Source organism: Pristiophorus japonicus, chromosome 1, assembly GCF_044704955.1.
Source record: "Pristiophorus japonicus isolate sPriJap1 chromosome 1, sPriJap1.hap1, whole genome shotgun sequence".
Classification (NCBI taxonomy): domain Eukaryota; kingdom Metazoa; phylum Chordata; class Chondrichthyes; family Pristiophoridae; genus Pristiophorus; species Pristiophorus japonicus.
Window position 1 is genome coordinate 8,553,012 of NC_091977.1, and position 18,827 is coordinate 8,571,838.

An 18,827-nucleotide genomic window follows, 5' to 3' on the forward strand; every position below is an offset into this window, starting at 1 on the left:
GTGTCGATTCAGACACTATGTGTGCAAAGGCTGCGGCCAAAAGGGCCACCCACAGCCAATGTGCAGAAGAACTGCGACTCAAAACGTGGCAGAGGAGTCGGCAGGAGGTTTCCGATCCTGCAAGGATCATAAAGTACAAGCTAGAGAGGCGACTCAGCCCAAGAAACCAGCTCACAGGGTGCACACCTTCACTACCTAAAGTCCCCCCATGATGATGAAAGTCAAGATAAATGGGATTCCTGTTTCCATGGAGTTGGACACGGGGGCGAGTCAGTCACTTATGAGGCATTTGAGATGCTGTGGGGCAACAAAGAACAAAGACCCAAGCTAAGCCCGATTCAGACAAAGCTGTGCACTTACACCAAGGCACTGATCCCAGTTATCGGCAGTGCGAACGTAAAAGTATCCCATGATGGAGAGATACACGAATTGCCACTGTGGGTTGTACCAGGCGACGGACCAACGCTGCTTGGCAGAAGCTGGATGGGGAAGATTCGGTGGAACTGGGAAGACGTCAAAGCACTATCCTCAGTGGACGATGCTTCCTGTGCTCAAGTGCTGAGCAAGTTCCCATTTCTATTTGAACCAGACATCGCCAACTTCACAGGCGCTAAAGTGCAAATCCACTTGATCCCCGAGGCACGGCCTGTTCATCACAAGGCTCGAGCGGTCCCCTACAGATGAGGGAGAAAGTGGAGATCGAATTGGACAGAGTCCGACGCAAGGGAATCATATCGCCAGTCGAGTTGAACAAGTGGGCCAGTCCGATTGTCCCGGTACTAAAGAGCGATGGCACGGTCAGAATCTGGGCCAACTACAAGGTAACGATCAACCGAGTATCATTACAGGACCAGTACCCGCTACCCAAAGCCGATGATCTTTTTGTGACATTAGCAGGGGGAAAGGCGTTCACCAAGCTGGATCTAACCTGGATCTAAGCTTACATGACCCAGAAGCTGGCTGAGTCGTCGAAACAATTAACGCGCCTTAACACACACAAGGGACTGTTTTTGTATCACAGGTTCCCATTCGGGATCCGTTCGGCTGCAGCCATCGTCCAAAGGAACATGGAGAGTCTGTTGGAATCAGTTCCACGCACCGTTGTACTTCAGGACGAAATCCTCATCACTGGCCGCGACACCACCGAACACCTGCCCACCCTGCAAGAGGTTTTAAGTCGACTAAACAGAGTCGGACTCCGGTTGGAACGATCCAAGTGTGTCTTCCTGGCACCAGAGGTAGAATTCCTGGGGAGGAAGATTGCGGCAGACGGCATCAGGCCCACAGATTCGAAGACAGAGGCCATCAAGAATGCACCCAGACCACGAAATGTAACGGAACTGCGCTCGTTCCTGGGACTCCTCAACTATTTCAGTAACTTTCTTCCAGGGTGGAGCACCTTGCTCGAACCATTGCACAAGTTGCTACGCAAGGGAGACAACTGGGATTGGGGTCAAAATCAAGAGGCCGCCTTCAAAAAGGCCAAAAAACTTGCTGTGTTCGAACAAGCTGCTTGTATTGTATGACCCAGGTAAACGTCTAGTTTTAGCATGTGACGCGTCGTCGTACGGTGTTGGGTGTGTTTTACAGCAAGCAAATGTAGCGGGCAAACTCCAACTGGTTGCATATGCGGCTAGAAGTCTATCCAAGGCCGAAAGAGCCTACAGTATGGTCGAGAAGGAGGCTTTGGCCTGTGTTTATGGAGTAACAAAAATGCACCAGTATTTGTTCGGACTCAGATTCGAGTTAGAAACCAACCACAAGCCCCTAGTCTCACTGTTTCCGGAAAGCAAAGGCACAAACACCAATGCTTCGTCACAAATCCAAAGATGGGCACTAGCACTGTCGGCCTACGATTATACGATCCACCACAGGCCAGGCACTGAGAACTGCGCCGATGCCCTCAGCCGGCTATCGTTGCCCACCACCGGGGTAGAAATGGTGCAGCCCGCAGACCCATGCCTGGTCATGGACCTCTTCGAAAGCGAAGAGTCACCCGTAACAGCCCGCCAGATCAGGACCCCGTGTTATTCTATGTAAAAAGTTGCGTCCTCAATGGGGGCTGGTCAGCGCTCCCAAGAGAAATGCAAGACGAGATAAAACCATTTCACCGTCGTAAAGACGAAATGTCCATCCAATCGGATTGCCTCTTATGGGGCAACCGCGTCGTCCTACCAAAAAAAGGCAGGGCAACCTTCATACGCGTTCTACACAGTGTCCACCCAGGCATAGTCATGATGAAGACTATCGCCAGGTCCCATGTCTGGTGGCCCGGCATTGCCTCGGACTTGGAGTCATGCGTGTGCCAGTGTAACACTTGCTCACAATAGAGCAATGCCCCCAGGGAGGCTCCCCTTAGTCTGTGGTCCTGGCCCTCAAAACCATGGTCCAGGATACACGTAGATTATGCAGGCCCCTTTCTAGGAAAAATGTTCTTCGTTGTAGTGGACACCTACTCTAAGTGGATCGAATGTGTAATAATTGCATCCAGCACCTCCACCGCCACCATTGAAAGCCTCAGGGCCATGTTCACCACCCATGGCTTGCCCGACATTCTGGTCAGCGACAATGGTCCGTGTTTCACCAGCTCAGAATTCAATGAATTCATGACCCGCAATGGCATCAAGCATAGAAACTGAAAATAAGCGCAGGAGTAGGTCATTCGGCCCTTCGAGCCTGCACCACCATTCAATATGATCATGGCTGATCATGCACCTTCAGTACTCCATTCCTGTTTTCGCTCCATGTCCCTTGATCCCTTTAGCCATAAAGGCCACATCTAACTCCCTTTTGAATATATCTAATGAACTGGCCTCAACAACTTTCTGTGGTAGAGCATTCTACAGGTTCACTATTCTCTCAGTCCTAAATGGCTTACCCTTTATCCTTAGACTGTGACCCCTGGTTCTGGACTTCCCCAACATCGGGAACATTCTTCCTGCATCTAACCTGTCCAATCCCGTCAGAATTGTATATGTTTCTATGAGATGCCCCCTCATTCTTCTAAATTCCAGTGAATATAAGCTTAGTTGAACCAGTCTTTCTCCATATATAAGTCCTGCCATCCTGGGAATCAGTCTGGTGAACCTTCACTGCACTCCCTCAATAGCAAGAATGTCCTTCCTCAGATTAGGAGACCAAAACTGTACACAATATTCAAGATGTGGCCTCACCAAGGCCCTGTACAACTGAAGTAAGACCTCCCTGCTCCTATACTCAAATCCTCTCGCTATGAAGGCCAACATGCCATTTGCCTTCTTCACCGCCTGCTGTACCTGCATGCCAACCTTCAATGACTGACGTACCATGACACCCAGGTCTCGTTGCACCTTTTCCTAATCTGTCACCATTCAGATAATATTCTGCCTTTATGTTTTTGCCACCGAAGTAGATAACTTCACATTTATCCACATTATACAGCATCTGCCATACATTTGCCCACTCACCTAACCTGTCCAAGTCACTCTGCAGCCTCTTAGCGTCCTCCTCACAGCTCACACTGCCACCCAGCTTAGTGTCATCTGCAAACTTGGAGATATTACATTTCATTCCTTCGTCTAAATCATTAACGTATATTGTAAATAGCTGGGGTCCCAGCACTGAACCCTGCGGTACCCCACTAGTCACTGCCTGCCATTCTGAAAAGGACCCGTTTATCCCGACTCTCTGCTTCCTGTCTGCCAACCAGTTCTTTATCCACGTCAGTATATTATCCCCAATACCATGTGCTTTGATTTTGCACACCAATCTCTTGTGTGGGACATTGTCGAAAGCCTTTTGAAAGTCCAAATACACCGCATCCACTGGTTCTCCCTTGTCCACTCTACTGGAAACATCCTCAAAAAATTCCAGAAGATTTGTCAAGCATGATTTCCCCTTCATAAATCCATGCTGACTTGGACCGATCCTGTCACTGCTTTCCAAATGCGCTGCTATTACATCCTTAATAATTGATTATAACATGTCAGGTCGGCCCCGTTCAAGCCCGCATCCAACGGCCAAGTGGAGCGGGCAGTCCAAACTATAAAGCCGAGCTTGAAACGCGTCATGGTAGGCTCCTTACAAACCCGCCTATCCCGGGAGCTGATCAATTATCGAACACGACCCCACTCGCTTACCGGAGTCCACCCCTGCAGAGTTACTAATGAAACGTGCACTCAAAACCAGGCTCTCCTTAGTCTACCCTGACCTCAATGATCAGGTGGAAACCAGGCGTTATCGGCAAAACATGTACCGTGATCGCGCGGCTGTATCACGCGACATCACTGTAAACGACCCGGTGTGTAGGGGGTGGTGGGTCTGTTAGCTTGCCTTCCTGACCCAGAGCAGTTGTGAGTCGCTCCCACTCCCTAGTTCTTGAGCTTGGATTTATTAATCAGGGTGTGATAAAGTACAGCAGACAACCGTTTTGTACAAAGAAATGTATGGTTTTCATTCAAGAAGAATGAATACACCTTTTATTAAAACCTGAGAAAACTTATCACGCTAATGGGGAATCCTTTACTAAAACACAAGAGAATACACAGCAGGACAACACTTCCCACCTCCCAATTCCCCTATCTAACTAAGTTTGGCTCTGGGGCTTCAGGGAGTATGCTCACCAATCCTTCCTTGACAGTCGGTAATGGGTCGCGGTTTCGGGGTTTGTTGGATTTTGCTGATTCGGCTAGCCGTACCCCGAACGTAGGAGAGGACTTCTTTCTCAGTTGGGTGGTCTCCGTTGATGCGGTAGGGTGTGTGGGGGGTAGGGTGGGGATTGTGTGTATGGTGGTCTCTATGAGGGGGTCAGGTTCCCTTCTGACCAACTTGAGCGGTTTCGAATCGCTCCCCCTCCCTTGGGTTCTGTACTCTGGATTTATTTGGGGGGTGTGATAAAAGTGCAAAGGACGTTGGTTTGATGCAAAGAACCTTGGTTCTATTACAGTCAAAGTAATACAGGCTTATTACTCTAGTAAGAAAATACGCGGCCAAACTTACAATCACTCTAATAAAAAATAATAAAAGGAAAGGTACAAGGTCAAACTTAGAATCACTCTAATAAAGTACCATGCACTACACATTCAAAGAGGGTTGCAGTAAAATTATACCTCGTACCTCCCAATACCTAATTCTAGCTAGGTTAGATTCCAGGGCAGGCAGGGACTTATGCTTACCAATCCTTTTGATAGTTAATGCTAGATAAAAACATATAAACATAGAAAATAGGTGCAGGAGTAGGCCATTCGGCCCTTCGAGCCTGCACCACCATTCAATGAGTTCATGGCTGAACATGCAACTTCAGTACCCCATTCCTGCTTTCTCACCATACTCCTTGATCCCCCTAGTAGTAAGGACTACATCTAATTCCTTTTTGAATATATTTAGTGAATTGGCCTCAACAACTTTCTGTGGTAGAGAATTCCACAGGTTCACCACTCTCTGGGTGAAGAAGTTTCTCCTCATCTCGGTCCTAAATGGCTTACCCCTTATCCTTAGACTGTGGCCCCTGGTTCTGGACTTCCCCAACATTGGGAACATTCTTCCTGCATCTAACCTGTTTAAACCCATCAGAATTTTAAACATTTCTGTGAGATCCTCTCTCATTCTTCTGAACTCCAGTGAATACAAGCCCAGTTGATCCAGTCTTTCTTGATATGTCAGTCCCGCCATCCCGGGAATCAGTCTGGTGAACCTTCGCTGCACTCCCTCAATAGCAAGAATGTCCTTCCTCAAGTTAGGAGACCAAAACTGTACACAATACTGCAGGTGTGGCCTCACCAAGGCCCTGTACAACTGTAGTAACATCTCCCTGCCCCTGTACTCAAATCCCCTCGCTATGAAGGCCAACATGCCATTTGCTTTCTTAACCACCTGCTGTACCTGCATGCCAACCTTCAATGACTGATGTACCATGACACCCAGGTCTCGTTGCACCTCCCCTTTTCCTAATCTGTCACCATTCAGATAATCGTCTGTCCCTCTGTTTTTATCACCAAAGTGGATAACCTCACATTTGTCCACAATATACTTCATCTGCCATGCATTTGGCAACTCACAGATGGTGATGTTCTTCCTTCCTTCAGGACTTCGAGGCTGGAGAAGTTAGTTTTACAACAGTCACGTTGGTTTCTCTCCTTGTCTTGATGAGGTAGCAGTGACCACCTCTCTCCCCCACACTAACCTCTGTTGAAAACAGTGGCCAGTTATATGATTTCAGTGTTCTGATCTTGCCGCCCAATCTGTTCACAATCCTTTGTATAATTTTGGCGGGCTTGGTTCTTCTTTGTAATATTTTGTCGGGCTCGTTAAAGTTGATATGTCTTGGGTGGGTTGATCTTCGAAAAACTGTTTCCTGATGGAAATATTAGTTTGGTAATTGCAATGTCCTTTTGTGCTTAGTCTTTCACATACAGGCTGGATTGGGCCTCTTTGTGATGTATATGCTGAAAAGGTTTGTCTAGACCCATGTTGATGGGGAACTAACTCTGGGTGATACTGTGATGTAATGTCTCTTGTGGAGGAAGATTTCCAAATACTCATTCGTCCAGACAGGTTACCTCAGTCCTCACACCCAGACAGTTCCAATAATCAAGTGGACTTCCTTTGTTCCCTCGGTCCGCCCACAGGCTTGAATTTGTCTTGTAAAAGTTCATAACGCTATTAAAGTTCGTAGTTTCTTCCATAAGCACTTTAGAGTTCCAAACTTTTCAGTAGATAGTCCCAAATTAAATTTCCTTTCGAATGAGCCCAAACACAGGGGGGTGGTTCTGGTGAATTTTGCTCTCTGCAGGCGTGTATTGGATCTATGGGGTAAGTACCCACTTTCTTCCTTCAGCAGTAGGTGTTAAAGTTCTTTTAGGTAATGTTTTACCCGTTGGTAGCTCAGGGATAGCTTGTAGAGTGGAACAGCTTGCGAATCTTCGGGCTTTCGTCGAGTTGACTTCGGTTTTAAAATCGTTGGTCGCAGTGGCTCAATATTACCAATTTGGTTGCTGCTAATATCTTGGTGGTTGTTTCGTGAGCCTCTTGCTGCCGCGGCATGCTTGGTGTCCTGGTCGCTTGCGATACTGTCTTGGTTGATGTTCTGAAGAACCAGGTTAACGAAGCTGGTGTACTGATCTTGAAGTCTGCCAGGTCTGAAGCATACGAAGCTGGTATAGAAGCAAAGTGCAGTCCTGACTGTAAAAACAGGCCTCAATTATACCCATAGAGGCTTCCTTATCTGCCTGCCAAATCAACCTTGGTTCTTTGTTTAAGTTTTGCAGCCCACTTGATTAAGTGTTTTTAATCTGGCCTTGATAGACTTTTCAGAGCTGATGAGCTCTTGGCAATTGCTGGAATTATCTGTGAGTTTCGAGTCGCAATTGTTAAAGTTAGTTTCTGGTGTCGAGTTGTCTGCCTGGGTCCCAGCTTTCTATGCAGGCCGGAAAGGTGATTAGCATTATGCATGTGTTGGATGGGTTTTTGTGCTGGGATTGAAACTGTATTTCCTTGGGTCGGTTGTTAAACTGTAAATGTCTTCTAGGGGCAGGTTTCGAGGGTAAACAGTTCCCCAAACAATTTGACTAACTCAAATGTCCCCAGACAGCTTGATTCGTTCCAATATCCAAACTGGCCTTTTAGAGGTTGAACCCACCCCTTTTCTTGCAGCCCTTTTCTCACAGACCCAACATTTACCTTAAAAATCCCAAACTTGGTTAAAACTCGTAGATTTCTTCCATAAGCATTTTAGGATCCCAAATTTACTGCTTAATAGTCCCAAGTCGAATTTCCTTTTCAATAAGTCCAAACACTGGGGGGTTTCAACAAATTTTGCAATCTTGCAGGTGTTTGTGCTGAATCACGTTCATGGCCCCAAAGGGGTCGCGGGCACTGTTTTAGCCAAGGAGGGGAATAGAGTGTTTGTTGTCAAACTGCTTAACGGACAAACACGCAGAAAGCATTTGGACCAGACCAAATTGCGATTTACAGGTAACCAGGACCTACCGGGAGAGGACCTTACCTTCAGCGATCCACCTACACACACCCAATCAGCAACAGACCTAGCTGCCAACCACGAGGATGATCCCACCATCTCCAACAGTCCAGTCAGACCAACAGCGCTGCAAGGTAGCAGTGGCCCAACCAACTCACCCATAGAAACATAGAAACATAGAAATTAGGTGCAGGAGTAGGCCATTCGGCCCTTCGAGCCTGCACCACCATTCCATAAGATCATGGCTGATCATTCACCTCATTTCCCTGCTTTTCCTGCTTTCCTGCTTTCTCTCCATACCCCTTGATCCCTTTGGCCGTAAGGGCCATATCTAACTCCCTCTTGAATATATTTAACAAACTGGCCTCAACAATTTTCTGCGGTAGAGAATTCCACAGGTTCACCACTCTCTGAGTGAAGAAGTTTCTCCACATCTCGGTCCTAAATGGCTTACCCCTTATTCTTAGACTGTGACCCCTGGTTCTGAAACTCCCCAGCAATGGGAACATTTTTCCTGCCTCTAACCTGTCCAATCCCGTCAGAATTGTATATGTTTCTATGAGATCCCCTCTCATTCTTCTAAACTCCAGTGGATACAAGCCCAGTTGATCCAGTCTCTCCTCATATGTCAGTCCTGCCATCCCAGGAACCAGTCTGGTGAACCTTCGCTGTACTCCCTCAATAGCAAGAACGTCCTTCCTCAGATTAGGAAACCAAAACTGAACACAATATTCTGGGTGTGGCCTCACCAAGGCCCTGTACAACTGCAGTAAGACCTCCCTGCTCCTATACTCAAATCCCCTAGCTATGAAGGCCAACATGCCATTTGCCTTCTTCACCGCCTGCTGTACCTGCATGCCAACCTTCAATGACTGATGTACCATGACACCCAGGTCTCGTTGCACCTCCCCTTTTCTTAATCTGTCACCATTCAGATAATATTCTGTCTTCCTGTTTTTGCCACCAAAGTGGATAACCTCACATTTATCCACATTATATGCATCTGCCATGCATTTGCCTATTCACATAACCTGTCCAAGTCCCCCTGCAGCCTCTTAGCATCCTCCTCACAGCTCACACTGCTACCCAGCTTAGTGTCATCTGCAAACTTGGAGATATTACATTCAATTCCTTCATATAAATCATTGATGTATATTGTAAATAGCTGGGGTCCCAGCACTGAACCCTGTGGCACCCCACTGGTCACTGCCTGCTATTCTGAAAAGGACCCGTTTATTCTGACTCTCTGCTTCCTGTCTGCCAACTAGTTCTCTATCCATGTCAATACATTACCCCAATTACCATGTGCTTTAATTTTGCACACTAATCTCTTGTGTGGGACCTTGTCAAAAGCCTTTTTAAAAGTCCAAATACATCACATCCACTGGTTCTCCATTGCCCACTCTACTAGTTACATCCTCAAAAAATTCTAGAAGATTTGTCAAGCATGATTACCCTTTCATAAATCCATGCTGACTTGGACTGATCCTGTCACTGCTTTCCAAATGCGCTGCTATTTCATCTTTAATAATTGATTCCAACATTTTCTCCACCACCGATGTCAGGCTAACCGGTTTATAATTCCATGTTTTCTCTCTCCCTCATTTTTTAAAAAGTGGTGTTACATTAGCTAACCTCTAGTCCATAGGAACTGATCCAGAGTCAATAGAATGTGAGAAAATGATCACCAATGCATCCACTATTTCTAGGGCCACTTCCTTAAGTACTCTGAGATGCAGCTTATCAGGCCCTGGGGATTTATCGGCCTTCAATCCCATCAATTTCACTAACACAATTTCTTGACTAATAAGGATTTCCTTCAGTTCCTCCTTTTCGCTAGACCCTCGAACCCCTAGTATTTCCGGAAGGTTATATGTGTCTTCCTTCATGAAGACAGATCCAAAGTATTTGTTCAATTGGTCTGCCATTTCTTTGTTTCCCATTATAAATTTACCTGATTCTGACTGCAAAGGACCTACGTTTGTCTTCACTAATCTTTTTTCTCTTCACATATCAAAAGAAGCTTTTGCAGTCAGTTTTTAAGACCCCGGCAAGCTTCCTCTCATACTCTATTCTCCCCCTCCTAATTAGACCCTTTGTCCTCCTCTGCTAAATTCTAGAAGTGACACTCATACAATCAACCAGGGAGTGCAGAGTTCCACATCGCCTCAACCTGTAACTAACTCACATCAAAGACTTTGGGGGGGAATGTTGTCATATATGTTTATCTGTACATACTATGCTGGTACCACTAGAGGGTGCAACTGTGGGAGGCCTAGGCAGGAGCTGTATAAAGGGCTGGTCACCACATTGCTGCCTCACTCTGGGTTACACTAAAGAGCTGAAGGTCACAGCAGGTCAAGCACAGCACTAGGCCTCGTGGAGTTATTCTACAGATAGGTAGGGACATATTAGCCACAAAGGCAATGCCAAGGTTTCTTACAGGTGTAGTTGGAGGCAGTAAGCTCAAGTAAGTATCGAGTGTTTAAATGAAAACCTGCATTTGCACTGTCGGAGGGACAGTACTGAGGGAGTGCTGCACTGTCGGAGGGTCAGTACTGAGGGAGTGCTGCACTGTCGGAGGGGCAGTACTGAGGGAGTGCCGCACTGTCGGAGGGACAATACTGAGGGAGTGCTGTACTGTCGGAGGGTCAGTACTGAGGGAGTGCTGTACTGTCGGAGGGTCAGTACTGAGGGAGTGCTGTACTGTCGGAGGGTCAGTACTGAGGGAGTGCTGTACTGTCGGAGGGTCAGTACTGAGGGAGTGCTGTACTGTCGGAGGGTCAGTACTGAGGGAGTGCTGCACTGTCGGAGGGTCAGTACTGAGGGAGTGCTGTACTGTCGGAGGGGCAGTACTGAGGGAGTGCCGCACTATCGGAGGGACAATACTGAGGGAGTGCTGTACTGTCGGAGGGTCAGTACTGAGGGAGTGCTGTACTGTCGGAGGGGCAGTACTGAGGGAGTGCTGCACTGTCGGAGGGGCGGTATTGAAGGGGTGCTGCACCATCGGAGGGTCAGTACTGAGGGAGCGCCGCACTGTTGGAGGGTCAGTACTGAGGGAGTGCTGCATGTCGGAGGGGCAGTACTGAGGGAACGCCGCACTGTTGGAGGGGCAGTACTGAGGGAGTGCTGCACTGTCGGATGGGCAGTATTGGGGGACACAGCACTGTCGGAGGGGCAGTACTGAGGGAGCGCCGCACTGTTGGAGGGGCAGTACTGAGGGAGTGCTGCACTGTCGGAGGGGCAGTATTGGGGGACACAGCACTGTCGGAGGGTCAGTACTGAGGGTGTGCCGCACTGTCGGAGGGACAGTACTGAGGGAGTGCCGCACTGTCGGAGGGACAGTACTGAGGGAGTGCTGCACTGTCGGAGGGTCAGTACTGAGGGAGTGCTGCACTGTCGGAGGGACAGTACTGAGGGAGTGCTGCGCTGTCGGAGGGACAGTACTGAGGGAGTGCTGCACTGTCGAAGGGTCAGTACTGAGGGAGTGCTGCACTGTCGGAGGGACAGTACTGAGGGAGTGCTGCACTGTCGGAGGGACAGTAATGAGGGAGAGCTGCACTGTCGGAGGGACAGTACTGAGGGAGTGCTGCACTGTCGGAGGGACAGTACTGAGGGAGCGCTGCACTGTCGGAGGGACAGTACTGAGGGAGTGCTGCACTGTCGGAGGGACAGTACTGAGGGAGTGCTGCACTGTCGGAGGGTCAGTACTGAGGGAGCGCTGCACTGTCGGAGGGTCAGTACTGAGGGAGTGCTGTACTGTCGGAGGGGCAGTACTGAGGGAGTGCCGCACTGTCGGAGGGACAATACTGAGGGAGTGCTGCACTGTCGGAGGGACAGTACTGAGGGAGTGCTGCACTGTCGGAGGGTCAGTACTGAGGGAGTGCCGCACTGTCGGAGGGACAATACTGAGGGAGTGCTGTACTGTCGGAGGGTCAGTACTGAGGGAGTGCTGTACTGTCGGAGGGTCAGTACTGAGGGAGTGCTGTACTGTCGGAGGGTCAGTACTGAGGGAGTGCTGTACTGTCGGAGGGGCAGTACTGAGGGAGTGCCGCACTGTCGGAGGGACAATACTGAGGGAGTGCTGTACTGTCGGAGGGTCAGTACTGAGGGAGTGCTGTACTGTCGGAGGGGCAGTACTGAGGGAGTGCTGCACTGTCGGAGGGGCGGTATTGAAGGGGTGCTGCACCATCGGAGGGTCAGTACTGAGGGAGCGCCGCACTGTTGGAGGGTCAGTACTGAGGGAGTGCTGCATGTCGGAGGGGCAGTACTGAGGGAACGCCGCACTGTTGGAGGGGCAGTACTGAGGGAGTGCTGCACTGTCGGAGGGGCAGTATTGGGGGACACAGCACTGTCGGAGGGGCAGTACTGAGGGAGCGCCGCACTGTTGGAGGGGCAGTACTGAGGGAGTGCTGCACTGTCGGAGGGGCAGTATTGGGGGACACAGCACTGTCGGAGGGGCGGTATTGAGGGGGTGCTGCACCATCGGAGGGTCAGTACTGAGGGAGTGCTGCACTGTCGGAGGGGCATTTCTGAGGGAGCGCTGCACTGTCGGAGGGGCAGCACTGAGGGAGCGCCTTTTGGATGAGGCGTTAAACTGAGGCCACCTCTGCTGTCTCAGGTGGATGTAAAAGAATCCATGGCACTATTTGGAAGAAGAGCAGAGGTAGGAATCCCTGGTGTCCTGGCTAATATTTATCCCTCAATCAACATAAACAGATATAGGATAGGAAACCAACAGCTGCAGGTTTTTAAGGAGCAAATGCTGTAGGAATCCTAGGAAAGAGTGAATTGGAATTGGAGAAGGCGCCAAGTCTTCCTATCCAAACAGTGAAGATTTAGGGAGGTGGGAGAGTGTGCAGGATTGGGAGCTCGGGAGAAGACAGTTCATGTATCGGTCTAGGGTGTGTGGAAGGAATGAGGTGAGGAGCCATTTGGTCTCTGGCTTATTACTGATCCTCAAATGAACCCAATGGTTTTGCTGCAGCAAGCAGTTAGGAAGGCAACTGGTATGTTGGCTTTCATTGCAAGAGGATTTGAGTACAGGAGCAAGGATGTCTTACTATAGTTATATAGGGCCTTGGTGAGACCGCACCTGGAGTATTGCGTGCAGTTTTGGTCTCCTTACCTAAGAAAGGATATACTTGCCATAGAAGGAGTGCAGCGAAGGTTCACCAGACTGATTCCTGGGGTGGCAGGACTGTCGTATGAGGAGAGATTGGGTCGACTAAGCCTGTATTCACTAGAGTTTAGAAGAATGAGAGGGGATCTCAATGAAACATAAAAGATTTTGTCTGGGTTGGACAGACTGGATGCGGGGAGGATGTTTCCCCCCGGGGCTGGGAAGTCTAGAACAAGGGGTCACAGTCTCAGGATACGGGGTAAGAAATTTAGGACCGAGATGAGGAGAAATGTTTCACTCAGCGGGTGGTGAACCTGTGGAATTCTCTACCACAGAAGGCTGTGGAGGTCAAGTCATGGAATATATTTAAGAGGGAGATAGATAGATTTCTGGAATCAAAAGGCATCAAGGGGTATGGGGAAAAAGTGGGAATATGGTGTTGAGATAGAGGATCAGCCATGATCATATTGAATGGCGGTGCAGACTCGAAGGGCCGAATGGCCTACTACTGCCCCTATTTTCTATGTTTCTATGTTTCATTCTTCCAGACTCGAATGGAGCAACACTTCACAACCGAGGTGTATGAGAGTATGTCGCAAGTGGTCACCAACATCATCGAAGAAACAACAAGCAATTTCAACCTTGGGTGGTCTCTGAGACTACAGAATCCATATGTGAGTGGCATGGCCGGCTTCAACCTGAAGGGTGACCTGAGCAGGAATCTCAACAAGATGCTCAATCACACACAGTCACAGGTACTGTCCCAGATCACAGGTACCAGCAACGTCCCGACGGAGAGAGGGGAGAGAGAGAGAGAGGGGGGGGATGGGGGGGATGGGGATGGGGAAGGGGAAGGGGAGAGAGAGAGAGAGGTGTGAGAGAGAGAGAGGTGTGAGAGAGAGAGAGGTGTGAGAGAGAGAGAGGTGTGAGAGAGAGAGAGGTGTGAGAGAGAGAGAGGTGTGAGAGAGAGAGAGGTGTGAGAGAGAGAGAGGTGTGAGAGAGAGAGAGGTGTGAGAGAGAGAGAGGTGTGAGAGAGAGAGAGGTGTGAGAGAGAGAGAGGTGTGAGAGAGAGAGAGGTGTGAGAGAGAGAGAGGTGTGAGAGAGAGAGAGGTGTGAGAGAGAGAGAGGTGTGAGAGAGAGAGAGGTGTGAGAGAGAGAGAGGTGTGAGAGAGAGAGAGGTGTGAGAGAGAGAGAGGTGTGAGAGAGAGAGAGGTGTGAGAGAGAGAGAGGTGTGAGAGAGAGAGAGGTGTGAGAGAGAGAGAGGTGTGAGAGAGAGAGAGGTGTGAGAGAGAGAGAGGTGTGAGAGAGAGAGAGGTGTGAGAGAGAGAGAGGTGTGAGAGAGAGAGAGGTGTGAGAGAGAGAGAGGTGTGAGAGAGAGAGAGGTGTGAGAGAGAGAGAGGTGTGAGAGAGAGAGAGGTGTGAGAGAGAGAGAGGTGTGAGAGAGAGAGAGGTGTGAGAGAGAGAGAGGTGTGAGAGAGAGAGAGGTGTGAGAGAGAGAGAGGTGTGAGAGAGAGAGGTGTGAGAGAGAGAGAGGTGTGAGAGAGAGAGAGGTGTGAGAGAGAGAGAGGTGTGAGAGAGGGAGAGGTGTGAGAGAGGGAGAGGTGTGAGAGAAGGATAGAAAGTAGGGGAAGAGAGAGAGAGTGCGGGGAAGAGAGAAAGAGACTGGGGATATAGAGAGACCAGGGAAGAGAGGAAGAAAGAGATGGGGAGCTGAGGAGAGAGAGCACAGAGGAGAGAGGGAAAGCACTGTGGGGCGGCAGGGAGTGGGGGAAGGTGTGTGAACAGCGGGGGGGGGGGGGGGGAGTATTCGGGAGGAATCGGAGAGAGGGAGCGGTGGGGCAGGGGAGGTGAGGTGTGCGGGAGTTGTGGGGTGGGGGATGGGGTTGGAGTGAAGGGAGGGTTGTAGAAGTGGTATGGGGCGCGTGTGGGGGTAGAGCGGAGGTGTGGGCGTTGAGGGGTGGGGTTGGGGTGTGATACCAGCCACATGTTCCTCATTTCTTGTGTGGAAAATGTAATTCTGAATGTGAAATAACTGCGTGATTTCTGCCAAATCTAGACTGAGCAATACATCCGGGTCAAAGGCCAAGTACAGCTGGCAGAATTCCGTATGCGGAGGAATCGCTACGAACTCGATGAAGATTTTATTGTTGACTTGAAGAGCCTGCCCATAGACTATGACAAGGGAGTGTATTTTAAACTCTTAGACGACTACGGGACACACTACACCTCCTCCGGGGTCCTGGGTGGTGATTATCAAATGGTGTATGTGTTGGACAAGTCCGAAATGACCAAACAACGTAAGCCATGCCGTTTCATGGTCTGAAGCCAAGTTACACGACCCTTCACACCCTTGTTGATGCATCTCGAACAATCCCTTTACAGCCAGCAGCAAACTGTATTTACATAGTGCCTTTAATATACCACAAAACTTCCCAGGGCGCTTCACAGGGGCATAACTGACACAAAATGTGACACTGAGCCACACAAGGAGATATTAGGGACAGGTGACCAAAAGCTTGGTCAAAGAGGTAGGTGTTAAGGAGCATCTTAAAGGAGGAGAGAGAGGTAGAGCGGTTTAGAGAGGGAGTTCCAGAGCTTGGGGCCCAGGCAGCTGAAGGTACGGCCACCGATGCTGGAGCGATTATAATCAGGGATGCTCGAGAGGGCAGAGTTAGAGGAGCGCAGAGATCTTGGTGGTGGGGGGGGGGGGCGTGGGGGCATTTTAAAATCGGGGCATTGCCGGACAGGGAGACACTGCAGGTCAGCGAGCACAGCGGTGATGCTGATGGGGGGGCGTGGGGATTGTGAGGCTGGAGGAGGTTACAGAGATAGGGAGGGGGGGCGAGGGCCATGGAGGGATTTGAAAACGAGGATGAGAATTTTACAATCGGGGTGTGGTCGGGAGACACTGTAGGTCAGCGAGCACAGCGAGATTTCACAATCCATCCGAGATCAGGTAACTTGACGCAGGCCAGGGGCGTAGCCTGGGACATTGGCTGGTCTGTTTGCCTCAGTACCTTTTGGTGATGAAGCAGCTGTGCCATCAGCGAGGCGCAGCCTGTAGCTCCTTTAATACCGTACCTTTTTGCACATTTTATAGATATCACTACGGAGTTTGTGAAGGCCTGCCTGGGGCTAAATGCCAATCTCAACATCCAACAGAACGTGATTAAAGGAAAGAACGACAGCAGTCTTGGGCTTGACCAGAAGTTTGAAATTGACAAATGTCACAAGGTTACCAAAGGGTACAAAGGTATGTACATGGACGTCGTGTCATCTGGAGCGCGTGGAACCTGCGAGCAACTCCATCAGAAGCTCACTGGGCAATGCAGTTTTGGTTTCCATATTTACGACAGGATATACTTGCTTTGGAGGCAGTTCAGGGAAGGTTCACTAGGCTGATTCCGGGGATGAGGGGGTTGACTTATGAGGAAAGGTTGAGGAGGTTGGGCCTCTGCTCATTGGAGTCCAGAAGAATGAGAGGTGATCTTATCGAAACGTATAAGATTATGAGGGGGCTTGACAAGGTGGATGCAGAGAGGATGTTTCCACTGATGGGGGAGACTAGAACTAGAGGGAATAATCTTAGAATAAGGGGCCGCCCATTTAAAACTGAGATGAGGAGGAATTTCTTCTCTCAGAGGGTTGTAAATCTGTGGAATTCACTGCCTCAGAGAGCTGTGGAAGCTGGGTCATTGCATAAATTTAAGACAGAGATAGACAGTTTCTTAACCGACAAGGGAATAAAGGGTTATGGGGAGCGGGCAGGGAAGTGGACCTGAGTCCATGATCAGATCAGCCATGATCGTATTGAATGGTGGAGCAGGCTCGAGGGGCTGTATGGGGTACTCCTGTTCCTATTTCTTATGTTCTTATGTTCTTATGACTCCAAACGAGTCAGTCAATGAAGGTTTCAGACAATCTGTTGTGGTGAGCCATAAGGCACAAGGGAAAAGAGGATTGTTTATTGCAGGATGGGACACTACAGCCCCGGATCCAAAAACTCCCAGGGCATGTTCAGCACCTAAGAACTTCAGAATTAGGAGCAGGAGTAGGCCACATGGCCCCTCGATCCTGCTCCGCCATTCAATAAGATCATGGCTGATCTTTGACCGCAAACAAAAGGATAGGGCCCATTAGAGACCATGAAGGGGTATCAGTGGGAGAGCACTTGGGTGCCACTGACCATAATTCAGTCAGATTCAAGGTAGTTATGGATAAGGCAATGATAGGACTGGAATAAAAGTCCCAAATTGGGGAAAAGCTAACTTTGCTAAGTTGAGAAGTGATTTGGCCACAGTGGACTGGAAACAGCTACTTGTGGGTAAATCAGTGTCATAGAAACATAGAAAATAGGTGCAGGAGGAGGCCATTCAGCCTTTCGAGCCTGTGCCGCCATTCAATATGATCATGGTTGATCATGCAACTTCAGTACCCCGTTCCTGCTTTCTCTCCATAACCCTTGATCCCTTTAGCCACAAGGGCCACATCTAACTCCCTTTTGAATATATCCAACGAACTGGCCTCAACAACTTTCTGTGGTAGAGAATTCCACAGGTTCACAATTCTCTGGGTGAAGAAGTTTCTCCTCATCTCGGTCCTAAATGGCTTACCCCTTATCCTTAGACTGTGACCCCTGGTTCTGGACTTCCCCAACATCAGGAACATTCTTCCTGCATCTAACCTGTCCAGTCCTGTCAGAATTTTATATGTTTCTATGAGATCCTCTCTCATTCTCCAGTAAATATAAGCCTAGTCGTTCCAGTCTTTCCTCATATGTCAGTCCTGCCATCCCGGTAATCAGTCTGGTGAACCTTTGCTGCACTCCCTCAATAGCAAGAATGTCTTTCCTCAGATTAGGAGACCAAAACTGCACACAATACGCAAGGAGTGCTCTCACCAAGGCCCTGTACAACTGTAGCAATACCTCCCTGCCCTTGTACTCAAATCCTCTCGCTATGAAGGCCAGCATGCCATTTGCTTTCTTTACTGCCTGCTGTACCTGCATGCCTACTTTTAATGACTGATGTACCATGACACCCAGGTCTCGTTGCATTCAGATAATAATCCGCTTTCCTGTTTTGCCACCAAAGTGGATAACCTCATACTTATCCACATTATATGCATCTACCATGCATTTGCCCACTCACCTAACCTGTCCAAGTTACCCTGCAGCCTCTTAGCATCCTCCTCACAGCTCACACTGCCACCCAGCTTAGTGTTATCTGCAAACTTGGAGATATTACACTCAATTCCTTCATCTAAATCATTAATGTTTATTGTAAATAGCTGGGGTCCCAGCACTGAGCCCTGCGGCACCCCACTAATCACTGCCTACCATTCTGAAAAGGATTTGTTTATTCCTACTCTTTGCTTCCTGTCTGCCAACCGGTTCTCTATCCACGTCAATACACTACCTCCAATACCATGTGCTTTAATTTTACACACTAATCTCTTGTGTGGGACCTTGTCAAAAGCCTTTTGAAAGTCCAAATACATCACATCCACTGGTTCTCCCTTATCCACTCTACTAGTTACATCCTCAAAAAATTCTAGAAGATTTGTCAAGCATGATTTCCCTTTTAGAAATCCATGCTGACTTTGACCGGTCCTGTCACTGCTTTCCAAATGCGCTGCTATTACATCTTTAATAATTTTCCCCACTACCGATGTCAGACTAACCAGTCTATAATTCTCTCTCCCTCCTTTTTTAAAAAGTGGGGTTGCATTAGCTACCCTCCAATCCATAGG

General features: G+C 49.0%; 1 protein-coding gene across 1 annotated transcript in view; it reads left to right on the forward strand.

The window, feature by feature from the left end:
- The window catches only part of c9 (complement component 9), a 70,727-nt gene that overhangs the window by 34,474 nt on the left and 17,426 nt on the right, over positions 1-18,827 (forward strand). The window contains exons 6-8 of the mRNA XM_070877081.1: positions 13,625-13,831; positions 15,133-15,373; positions 16,177-16,329. Coding sequence (XP_070733182.1) covers positions 13,625-13,831; positions 15,133-15,373; positions 16,177-16,329 — 601 coding nt within the window. The remainder of the gene's footprint in view (positions 1-13,624; positions 13,832-15,132; positions 15,374-16,176; positions 16,330-18,827) is intronic.